Below are 12,213 nucleotides of genomic sequence, written 5' to 3' on the forward strand. Positions count from 1 at the left end.
CAGTTCAGGGAGGTAGGGCAGTGAGATGAGCTTCTCCTTGAGATTCAAATAACCAATATAATCCTAAAGACATCTTGTGAGAACTTTCTAAGAGCGGAGAGAAGAGCCTGGTATTAAAGCTTCTGGGTTTCCAATGCTTTCAGATCACCCTCAGCCACTGCACATGAATCTCCATAGAAACTGAAAGTCACACGTGGCCCAATTGTTTCAGGGTCCTCAGAGGAGTTCTCCCTCCTCCTTCCCCTCCCCAGATGGTTTCATGCATAACCAAGTAGCTTTGGAGTCAAATATGTCAAGGCCTCTTTTCTAGCTTCTTGTTGAGCACTGTGTCACTGAAAATTCTAGTTCTTCCTTATTTTCAGTAGTTAGCAATCAGATCTCAGCAATCAGATCATTGCAGGGGTAGAAGGGGGTATCTGATAACTCTTTGGAGAACACCCAAACTTTGGTTTTCGAAAGCTGTATCTTCCCTTTATACCTAAGTCACTTCCTGATATGGGTCTAGTCCACTGAAAGGAAACTCTATAGGAAATTTGCTCGAATGGAAATAGCAAATCATAGTGATAATTTAAAATTGCACCAATCCCCTATAATGGATGGAAAGTTACATTAGTTCACACCATAAGGAGTTTACAAAGAATTCCAGGCTGGGTGTGGTGGCTCACGCCTGTAATCCTAGCACTTTGGGAGGCCCAGGCAGGCAGATCACCTGAGGTTGGGAGTTCGAGACCAGCCTGACCAACATGGAGAAACCCTGTCTCTACTAGAAATACAGAATTAGCTGGGCGTGGTGGCACATGCCTGTAATCCCAGCTACTTGGGAGGCTGAGGCAGGAGAATTGCTTGAACCCGGGAGGCGGAGGTTGCGGTGAGCTGAGATCCCGAGATCGTGCCATTGCACTCCAGCCTGGGCAGCAAGAGTGAAACTCCATGTCAAAAAAAAAAAAAAAAAAAAAAAAAAAATTCCAAACAAAAACGTCAATAGCCATATGCAATGGAAATTTGGACTTCAACACAAGCAAGCAGTTTAAATAGTTTGAATATAAAAGGAGTCAGAATAGATAGGACAAGCCCTAAGGGACACTGTTTGGGTATAATGCTTTAGGTTGCCATGAGTATTTGCATTTTGTGGCTTATTTGGAAAGTGACATTGTTTTATCAAATAACTGAGGCTCCAGAGAGGCTGGAGTCTGGGCAACTTATCCAAGGATGTCTTGATTGGGGTCACCAGTCACTTTTATTCTAAATGTCATATTATTTGCTCTAGGTAGGCCGTCTGGGGGACATTGGCAGGTCTGAGGCAGAGTAAAAATTATAGCAAATACTGAGATCCAGCACTTACTATTGCCAGGCCCTGTTTTAAAAGCTTTACATGTATTTGCACATTTACTGCTCACAACCACCTTATGGGGAAGGTACTAGGCAGGCAGGGAGGAGGAAAGGGAAAGGGAAAGGAAAAGGGAAAAGAGCGGGGGAAGAAAGGAGCAAGAAAAAGTCAATGCAATTCGGCAATTAATTTGTTAAGTGCTAACTGTATGTCAGGGCCTGGTAATCAACAGAACAGAGGAGGGTATAATGAAGAGGGGATATGGGTAGAGAAAGGAGGATGAGTGGGAAGAGGAGGAGGTTGGAGAGGAGGAAAGGAAAGGAGAAATAATGAAGACAAGAGAAAAGCAAGCCATGCACATGGAGGGCAATGGTAAGAGGAGAAACCTTTGCCACAACCTCAGGGGTTGGCCGCACTGTCTGGGCTGAGGCAGAGGCTGCTTTCTCCTGGCCCAGTCTTTTACCCATTGTTACCACGAGGTTGGCACAGCTTCCACACAGTCCTTTAACAAGCCAGCTCTGACCCTGGCGACATTTGGCTTGGTACAGTTCAAGGCAGGTAGCCTACACCCTGGCCTAGTCAGGCCTTTCCCTAGCTCACAAAGGTCAACTTCATAACGTGGAGCGTGAGCTTTTACCATGTTCTCAGAGAATCTGCCTCTTAGTATTTCTTTTTCTAAGGGCTTCATTGACCTATGTATCCCTATTGAGTCTTCAAGCACTATTTGACAGAAGGGCTTGTTTTTATCTGACTGCTCCCTGCAATATTACTTTTCCACTAAGTTTGCCAGAGGTACCCCTTTCTAACATTTGCTACCTGTTCGGATGGTCACCTCATGTCACATTTTTCTCTTCCTGTTCCCCCCACCCACAGCCCTTGTCGGAAAGGACCCTTTCGGCCTCTCTAATCACCAGAAGGGACTGCCAGGGCCTTGTGCTGATGACACTCCCACCCTCCGTCAGCCTCCTCCACTAGCTGATAAATGGCACCAGCCATGCTGTCTCTCTGGTTTTTAGGGGTCCCAAGAAAGGTACATTGCTGCTGCTGCCCAGCCCCTGCCATACCCCAGACCCACCTCAGTCCTGACTTAATGCAGGTAGCTTCCCAGATGCATTGAGATGCCAGGACTTGGAAGGTGGGACTTGATCGCAGCAGACACTGGCCCTGGAGACATATTCTTACAGTCCAGAGAGGAAGGACAGTCTGAGCAAACCCCACCCTTTCACAGCCACTCAGTTCCCTTTTTTTGTTTCCTGACCTAAACCAATGTCTTTTTTTCTTCTCAGCAGCGTGCTATCTGGTTCCCTGCTGCCGTCCCTATTCCACCCCCTCAACTGTCCCCGCCCTTCATTTGCTTGGGACCTCTGACACTACTATCTTGAGTCTATCTTTGAAAGAACCTTTCTCAACATGACTGGGGCCACTGAGACTCTAGATGGGGCTGGCCTGAGCAGACAGGTCATCAAGCTATCCTCCCAGAGGTAAAGGGACAACATACCTAAAGTACTATGAAGACAGTCAGCACAGGGAGAGGGGCTTACAGGAAAGAGGAGAGATGCTGGGGGCTGGCAGACACAGAGCAAAGAGACTGGCCAGGAAGAGCATTTTTCGAGTCTCCTGTCCTCCGGGGCAGAGGAGTCTCAGGGACACACAGTTGAACTTGATAGTGAAGGGACCCCAAAGGACAAAACCAGACAGAGTTAGAGACAAGACTTCCCCCTGCTGAGTCATTTTCTCAGAAAGCATTTTTCCCCTACAGATAAAAATGTCGGAATATAAGCCCACAGAAATACTTGTGCCCTTCCCCATTTTCTGTGGATGTTGACTTTCTCCATTTAAGATTCGGCCTCAGGGATTAACTCTCAATGTCCACCTTTCTCTTGAGTCCTATAAACCGATAAAGCAGACTAGGTATGTCACTTGAAGCCTGGAGGTTTTCTCGGGGGCTCCCTACATTATGCTCCAACTGCAATTATCCCCCTAGGGATTCTCCTAGGCAATGCAGCCAGTATTGAATGCAGACCATGGTGGTGGAGCCCCTGCTGACTGATCTGGCTGCCCACCTTGACACCTCGGGCACTGCCATATTTCCTTGCCCCAAGGCACTGTATCCTAATGTAGAAACAGATCACAGGTCCCACTACAATTTCATCCGAATTTTTAAGTCAACAGGACCTTATTTTTTTTCTTTATTTTGTCGAAAAATCAAACAAACAAGCAAACAAAAAAATGGGATATATGTGCAGAAGGTGCAAGTTTGTTAAATAGGTATATGTGTGCCATGGTGATTTGCTGCATCTATTGACCCATCCTCTAAGATCCCTCCCCTCACCCCCAAGCCCCAACAGGCCCTGGGACTTTTTTTTTTTTTTTTTTGAGACAGGGTCTTGCTCTGAAGCCCAGGCTGGAGTGCAGTGGCGTGATCATGGCTCACTGCAGCCTCCACCTTCTGGGCTCAAGCGATCCTCTCACCTCAGTCTCCCTAGTACCTGGGACTATAGGCACACATCACTGTGCTGGGCTAATTTTTCTATTTTTTGTAGAGATGGGGTTTCACTATGTTGCCCAGGCTGGTCTCAAACTCCTGGGCTCAAGCGATACTCCTGCCTTGGCATCCCAAAATGCAGGGATTACAGGGGTGAGCCACCTCTCCCAGCCATCAACAGGACTTCAAATAAAAACATTTAAAGCATTTGTAGACTGATGATAGAGCGGTTGATACTCACATTTGCACAAGACAGATGGACAGCATGTGTTGTATGATTGCCTTACTTTATTGACAACTTCTGTCCTTTCGCTAGTCACCCCCAATAGCTGTTCCACTCACCTGCCTGAGGGTTGGCCACAGGCATTCATCTTCCCTCCTCTTTTCTTCAGTTTTTTTTTTTTTTTTTTTTTTTTTGAGAGGGAGTCTCGCCCTGTCGCCCAGGCTTGAGTGCAGTGACACGATCTCGGCTCGCTGCAAGCTCCACCTCCCGGGTTCGTGCCATTCTCCTGCCTCCATCTCCTGATTAGCTGGGACTACAGGCGCCTGCCACCACGCCTGGCTAATTTTTTGTATTTTTAGTAGAGACGGGGTTTCACCATGTTAGTCAGGATGGTCTCGATCTCCTGACTTCGTGATCCGCCTGCCTCGGCTTCCCAAAGTGCTGGGATTACAGGCGTGAGCCACCGTGCCCAGCCTCTTTTCTTCAGTCTTATGCTACTTGTTGTCACATGCCCTGTCCTTTCTCAAGGTCCATCTTGGGGTGGGGACTGGGAGGTGATAGGCATCCAATGGGAGAGCTAAACAAGAGAGAGAGAGGAGCACAAAGGAAAAGAGCAAGTAGACGTAGGCTCTTCTTCACCCTCTGCCCATGACCACTCCCCTAGCACACTCATCCATACTGACAGAGAGACTGTACTCAGATAGTGCAAATGAACAGCTGAGTGTCACCTGAACAGATTCCCAATGCAATATAAGGTTCTATTCTTGGTGCTATCCTGTTCTGAATTTTTATTGATGATCTTTGAGGAAAATATAAAAAGTAGCCCGGTTAGTCCATGAATGGTGCAAGGCTCTGTGTGCTAGACTGGATGACAGAAGAGGGCAATTAGTTCCCAAAAAGATCTTGATCACCTGGTGTGAGAAGCCAAATTCCACAAAGTGTATTTTACCGGGGCTAAAGGTGATGTCTCATAATTGGGCCCCAAATTTGAACTTCAAATGACTCCAGGAGAAAGTGGAGTAGCAGTAGCATTTGTGAAAATGGTTCGGGGTTTTTGCTGATAGTAATCAAAAGGCATGTCATCAGTTAACATGGCTTCCAGAAAAGCCAAGGTGACATTGAGGCTTCCTTACAGAAGTAAAATATCTAGACAGAGGAAGGTAACATGCCACTTACTCTGCAAAGCCAGACCACACCTAGAGTCCTGCATTCAGTTCTGAGTGCCTCGTCTTAGGGGAAATTAATGAGCAGGAGCATGTCCAAAACAGAGAACAGCTCAAGTGATCCTCCCACCTCAGTGTCAGCATTGGTGTACAAACTTTCACTTATAGGATGTATAAGCTCTGGGGATCTAATGTGCAATATAGTGACCATAGTTAATAATACTGTATTACCAAAATTTGATAAGAGAGCAGATTTTAAGTGTCCTCACCACCCCCATGGTAACTATGGATGGTGATGGATGATAGATGTGTTAATCAATTTGACTGTGGTAATCATTACACAGTGTATACACATATCAAATCATCATGTTGTACACTTTGAATATAAACAATTTTTGTCAATTAAATATTTTTAAGTAAACAAAAACAAGCAAAACCCCCACAAAGCCACGTAACACGAGGTATGATAGAAAGAACTAAGGTTGATTAAATGAAGAGGTGCCATGTTCACGGTCTTCATATTTCCATGTTACTAACATAAACCCCTAAAGGCCAGTGAGATTGCTTAAGAATCTGGAAAGAAAAAGAAAATACTGGAAGTTTGGCAAAGAAATTTTCAGGAAATGTAGCAGATAGTGGTAATATGTTTATTATCTCATTCCCAGAGACCACCCAACAAAAAAGGGGGTGATCAGAGTGTCAGCTCAGGTCCCATGCGTGTTCCTGGAGGGCTGTGCAAGCAAGATACCCCAGACTCTCATGGTTCTTCAGCCCCTATTCCACTGCCACCTCCTCCTGTGTCTCAGCCCAATTCTGTCTCCTCACCATCCTCTACACTGCAGATGCCCCTGCTTCCTTTGTATGATGTAGTGGTTAAGTGCAAGGCTATAGTGTTAGACTACCTAGGATCAAATTCCAGCTCCACAAAAAAATAACAACCTGTGTGACTTCAGGTAAGTAAACTTAACATCTCTTGTGCCTCAGTTTCCTCACCTGTTAAATACTAATACTGGTACATACCTCCTGGGGTTGCTGTCAGGATTAAAAGGGGTAGTATGTAAGGTGGTTAGGAGAATGCCTGGCATATGGTAAGTGCGCCATAAATTTTTTAGCTATTATAATTACCAGGCCACAACAGCAATATTTTATAATGCTAAAGGAACGCAGGCTCTAGAGTCAGTCTACTTGGGTTTGTATCCTAGATTCACTAAATACCGTTGACATTGGGCAAATCGTTTAACATCCTACGGCCTCAATTTCTTAATCTGTAAAATGAGAATAATAGTACCACCTGTCTCCTAGAATTATTGTGAGAATTGTATGACACAATCTATTTAAAATGTTTAGCACCCTGAAGTCTTTCTATGCTGGACTCTCTTGAGACCTAGTATATGCCTTCTGCCAGGTTTGCAAGGAAGGGAAGAGCCGCTAGGTACTTTCTACTTCTAGGCTTGATGATTGCTATTACAGGAGCCGAACAATTCCATTGTCACTTTTCAGAACCTAGAGCAGCTGACTTACTCCCTCAACAGAAGGGTGCTGCTTTAATGCCAATCATTGTTCCTTTTCTTCAAAGTACTTAGTTCATAATTGTACATTTATAAGCCTATTAGATTACTGTACCCCTCCCCCGGAACAGTGCCTGACACATAATGGGCATCCAATAACCATTTGTTGAATGGACCAACTGGCCATGTGATAGATGAACTGGAGCAATTGGCTCCCTCCAGGTCTTCATTGAATTAGCAGTTTGCTGCGAAAGGTGTTGCCGGTGACCTTGAGGTGGAACAGGAATGGAACGTGGAGATGGAGGACCCCTTCATTCGACCCTAGTCCTGGCTTCCCTCGGGGACGGGGAGGCCAGAGGATCTGGGAAAAACATTGCTCCCTTCACTGAACGCCACTACGTAGCAGCGTCCACCAAAAGAGATAGACTGACGAAACGTTGCAAAGCTGCGGGGCGGGAGGAAGTCGGGGTGAGTGGACCACCCTTTAGGCGGAGTCCTTCCTTAAGCTCCCGCCCGCGGCTCCGAACTGAGTCCTCTCAGCCGCCCGAGGGCGCTGCGCTGAGCCTTATACTCTATGATTGCTCCTACCGACTCCCATGAGGAAGTGCGATCGGGAACCTCCTATATACTTCCGTTTGCGGCGCGGCTTCTTTCTTTCCGTGCCGATAGCGCTCACGCAAGCATGGTAGGACTTGCTGGTGGGGGCCGAGTAACATCCAGCTTAATCTTTTCCCCCTTCGTCGCCCGTGCTATGCCGGGATGGGTCCAGGCTCCTGTGTGGACTCGATATACCAGAGCAACCCGATCTTGCCGGGATCAACCCTAAAGGGACCGGGCTATGGGGCCAGGAATTGAAGTGATGGGTTAAAAGAGGTAGAGTTAGCCGGGGGTGGAGTTAATAAGGTCTCTTCCCTCTTTGGGGCTCGACGGAGGGAGGAAGCTCTGCTTGAAGCACATGGGGCTGGCCCACCCTGTAGTCAGAGGTAGCAAGTAATGAGGAGTCCTCGTGGAGTGCCTCAGCTTTAGCTGGGTAAGGTAGGGCGTTGTGCCATTGTGGTCAAATAACATTGCACGTTCTGAACTGTTTCTTTACTAGGTTAACGTCCCTAAAACCCGCCGGACTTTCTGTAAGAAGTGTGGCAAGCACCAACCCCATAAAGTGACACAGTACAAGAAGGGCAAGGATTCTCTCTATGCCCAGGGTAAGATGGATTCCGCATAATTTGGTGTTAATGTGACATTTGTGTTGTAGAATAACATACGAGTCCAGGTCTCATTCACTCTACGCCTGGCTTGAGCGTTAATATTTCTGCTGCGAAATTAAGATAAAACCTGTAAGACTTACTTGCTGATCTTCAGTATTTTATAACAAATACCAATTCGTTTTCCCAGGAAAGCGGCGTTATGACAGGAAGCAGAGTGGCTATGGTGGGCAAACTAAGCCGATTTTCCGGAAAAAGGTGAGTGGTAGTTACTATTTGACGTTTCCTACTTAATTGCTGTAAGGATGTGCACTTGTCTCTAGTCCACACACTTCATGATACAGGTATAGCGTTAGTTTAGCGAAGTTTTCACAGTTGACTGCACTGATATATCTAGTAGGTGATGGAGCTGGGAATGCAACTCAGGTCTGACTAGTCCACAATACTGCACTATTTCAGTGTTTACGATTTTTTATCCTTTGCCTTCTGAAGAGGCAAAAAATCGAGGAATGTGCCCTGCTTTCCTAAGAACTGAAGTGTGAGTACACTGGTAAATCCTTTCATTTGCCTTGTTCCTTATCTGTCATCATGTCTGAATCCTCGACTGTTGGTTGCACTAAGAATTGTTCTGTTGTTTCTCATCACAGAAACCTGCAGTCAGCTACCTGTTCTCGTGGTCTTAAAACTCTTATAGAATAGCCATTTAGGCCTGTCTGCTAGCCTCCTGAATTCTGTATTCTCAGGCTGAGCGAGTTTCTGTTTACTCTCAAACCTTAGGTGCTTTGGCTAACTCTTAAAGTAATTAGCACGATGATTGGAATGGAGCATTCTCTCCAACACAGCATTTCTTTTGGCACTTTGCTTCTGGTGCAGTTTAGCTCCAGAAAGTATTAAGAAATGACTTTAGTGCTCATTTGGATGCAGTAAGTGGTTTGATCTCAGGGTGGCAAAAAGAATGCTTTTTTTTTATACCTTTTCACATTCGGATAACTTGTTTAGAAGACAGAGGTTCTAACTAGGTTTTGGCCTATTAAGAACTGCAAACTAGCCGCAGCAGCAGCAGCAGAACTCTGGCTAAAGGGGCAAACTTATTAAGAAATTGAGTATTTAAAAATTGAGCTACCATATGCTCCAACAATCCCACTGCTGGGTATATACCCAGAAGAAAATCGGTGTATCAAAGAGATATCTGCACTCCTATGTTTGTTGTAGCACTGTTTATAATAGCTAAGATTTAGAAGCAACCTTGGTGTCTGTCGGGATGAATGGATAAAAAAAAAGTACCTATACGCGGCCAGGCACGGTGGCTCGTGCCTAGCACTTTGGAAGGCCGAGGCGGGTGGATCACCTGAGGTCAGGAGTTCGAGACCAGCCTGGCCAAGATAGTGAAACCCCGTCTCTAGTAAAAATACAAAAATTAGCCGGGCGTGTGGTGTGGGCCTGTAATCTCAGCTACCCAGGAGGCTGAGGCAGGACAGTCGCTGGAACCTGGGAGGCAGAGGCTGCAGTGAGCTGAGATGATGCCACTGTACTCCAGCCTGGGCGACAGAGCAAGACTCCGTCTCAAAAAAAAAAAAAAAAAGGAAAAAAAATGTGCCTATACGCAATGATACTATTCAGCCATAAAAAGAATGAGATCCAGTCATTTACAACAACATGGGTGGAACTGGAGATCATTATGTTAAGTGAAATAGGCACACAAAGACAAACATCACATGTTCTCGTTTGTCGGATCTAAAAATCAAAACAAGTGGACTTGTCATATAGAGAGAGAGTAGAAGGATGGTTACCAGAAGCTGAGAAGGGTAGTGGGGGGAGGTGGGGATGGTTAATGGGTACAAAAAAAAAAAGAATGAATTAGACCAACTGTTTGATAGCACGACAGGGTGACTAAAGTCAATAACTTAGTTACATATTTTAAAATAACTTAAGAGTGTAATTGGATTTGTTTGTACCTCAAAGAAAAAATGCAGTAAAACTTTACAGTGGAGAAACGTAACAAGCGCTACCTCAGCCAGGTAATCAAGGTTAACATCAACAGTCATGAGTCATGTTGATATATACCCTTGATAAGGTGTGATGAAAATGACACTTAAACCTAAAAATCCATAACCCTATCTAATCATGAGAAAAATAACAAATCCCAAGAGGGGCATTTTACAAAATACTTGACCAGTAGTGCTGAAATTGTCAAGGTCATCAAAAAAGTCTGAGAAATTGCCACAGCCAAAGGTGTCTAGAGACATGATGACTAAATGTTAGGTGGTGTCCTGAGTGGGGTCCTAGAACAGAAAAAGGACATTAGGAAAACATAAGGAAATAAAAAAAAAAGTATGGACTTGAGTTAATAAGGCATCAGTGTTGGTTTGTTAATGAATCATACTAATGTAAGATGAGAAACTGGTTGTAAGGTTTATAAGAACTCTGTAGCATGTTTGCAATTTTTTGGTAAATAGAAAACTTGTAAACAATAGTTCTGTTGTTTAGGTAAAAGGAGCAATCAAGGCCGTGCGTGGTGGCTCGCACCTGTAATCCCACCACTTTGGGAGGCCAAGGCGGGTGTATCACCTGAGGTCAGGAGATCGAGACCAGCCTGTCCAACATGATGAAACCCCCATCTCTAGTAAAAATAAGAAAAAATCAGCTGGGCATGGTGGTGGGCGCCTGTTTTCAGCCTACTCAGGAGGCTGAAGCAGGAGAATTGCTTGAACCCAGGAGAAGGAGCTGAGATCACGTCATTGCACTCCAGCCTGGGCAACAAGAGCAAAACTCCGTCTCAAAAAAAAAAAAAAAAAGAACAATCAAAAAAGTTGAGTATTAGTGGGGAGTGTAGTTTGAGTTAAATAATTCAGTTGAATGGACATAAATTCTAGACATAATTGTAGGTAGTCTTAGAATTTATTGATCTTTTATAGAGATGGGGTTCTCACTATGTTGCCCAGGCTGGTCTCAAACTCCTGGGCTCGAGTGATCCTGCCTCAGCCTCACAAACTGTTTGGATTAAAGAACTATGCAGAGCTCCTGAATGGCCACCAAGTTCAGGGTGGCAAGATGAGTTGCCCATTTGATAGGAAGCTCTAGGATGTTTGATCTGAATGGGGTTTGGATTCAAACTTGATGACAACTGGATGACATGCCATCTTTGCTATTACCACATTTTCTCTTTATATATATATTTTTATTCTCTTTATATATATTTTTATGTATAATAGATATTTTTTATATATATATATATTTATTATTATTTTTTTGAGATGGAGTCTCGCTCTGTCGCCCTGGCTGGAGTGCAGTGGTGCGATCTCTGCTCACTGCAACTTCTGCCCACCTCCCAGGTTCAAGTGATTCTTCTGCTTCAGCCTCCTAAGTAGCTGGGATTATAGACACGTGCCACCACGCCCGGCTGATTTTTTTGTATTTTTAGTAGAGATGGGGTTTCACCATGTTGGTCAGTCTGGTCTCGAACTCCTGACCTCATGATCTGCCTGCCTCGGCCTCCCAAAGTGCTGGGATTACAGGCATGAGCCACTGTGCCCAGCCTTCTCTTTATTTTTTTTAGTCCACAAGTTCTACACATTTTCTCTTAAATTCACTGATTTTTAGATTATTTTCTCCCTATGGCTTAAGAGTATACTGAGTACTATTTAAAGCAAAGCATTGCAAAAGAATAGTTGCCCCACTATTTATTCATTTGCAATGCTTTGCTTTAAATAGTACTTAAAGTAGTCATTTTTGAAGAACGTGATCTTCTGTAGTTATTTATTAAGGCTTTAATTTAATTTTTTTTCAGGCTAAAACTACAAAGAAGATTGTGCTAAGGCTTGAGTGCGTTGAGCCCAACTGCAGATCTAAGAGAATGCTGGCTATTAAAAGATGCAAGCATTTTGAACTGGGAGGAGATAAGAAGAGAAAGGTATATAATTATGGGTGGAAGGTGCAATCTTTTTCATAGCTTTATTATTTGAAAAGGTGAACATTTATTCATTGTGGCATAGAGCTCAGGGGTAATCCTAAAAATACTAGATCTATAGCTAAAGGTATGTGAGTTCTTTTGCTACAAGGAGGAAAGGAAGCATGAGGCAGCTTAACAGCATGGTGAGCATTTTAGGAACAGATAATGTTCTTAATGGGGCAGTAGTTCATGGCAAAATACGAAACAACTTTTTTCTGTTCTCTTACAGGGCCAAGTGATCCAGTTCTAAGTGTCATCTTTTATTATGACGACAATAAAATCTTGAGTTTATGTTCACTTCATTTGTTTGCCGTTCATCTTTTGGGAGGGAATAAGCTAGAGCCATCAATACAATT

The 12,213-nt window shown here is 44.4% G+C and overlaps 2 protein-coding genes across 4 annotated transcripts in view; one reads left to right on the forward strand and one right to left on the reverse strand.

Annotated features, from left to right (window-relative positions):
* BTK (Bruton tyrosine kinase) overlaps positions 1 to 6,893 on the reverse strand; it is a 42,033-nt gene extending 35,140 nt beyond the window's left edge. Inside the window, exon 1 of one of the 2 annotated variants that reach the window (XM_009235055.3) lies at positions 6,822 to 6,893. In XM_009235055.3, coding sequence (XP_009233330.1) covers positions 6,822 to 6,893 — 72 coding nt within the window. Of the gene's footprint in view, positions 1 to 2,402; positions 2,544 to 6,821 lie in introns of those variants that run through there. The other variant, XM_002831894.5, reaches the window with a different exon arrangement.
* Positions 6,894 to 7,259: 366 nt separating this feature from the next.
* Positions 7,260 to 12,159, forward strand: RPL36A (ribosomal protein L36a). Of its 2 annotated transcripts, XM_024240843.3 has the most exons (5): positions 7,260 to 7,391; positions 7,803 to 7,908; positions 8,099 to 8,166; positions 11,696 to 11,818; positions 12,087 to 12,159. In XM_024240843.3, exons 1-5 carry the CDS (start codon positions 7,281 to 7,283, stop codon positions 12,105 to 12,107), a joined length of 429 nt encoding a protein of 142 aa, XP_024096611.1. In that variant the 5' UTR covers positions 7,260 to 7,280; the 3' UTR covers positions 12,108 to 12,159. The 2 variants fall into 2 exon arrangements, with proteins under 2 accessions (XP_024096611.1, XP_054400825.1); XM_054544850.2 differs by lacking the exons at positions 11,696 to 11,818; positions 12,087 to 12,159 and adding an exon at positions 8,368 to 8,446.
* Positions 12,160 to 12,213: the final 54 nt, after the last annotated feature.

The sequence above is a fragment of the Pongo abelii genome, chromosome X, assembly GCF_028885655.2.
Source record: "Pongo abelii isolate AG06213 chromosome X, NHGRI_mPonAbe1-v2.0_pri, whole genome shotgun sequence".
NCBI lineage: Eukaryota > Metazoa > Chordata > Mammalia > Primates > Hominidae > Pongo > Pongo abelii.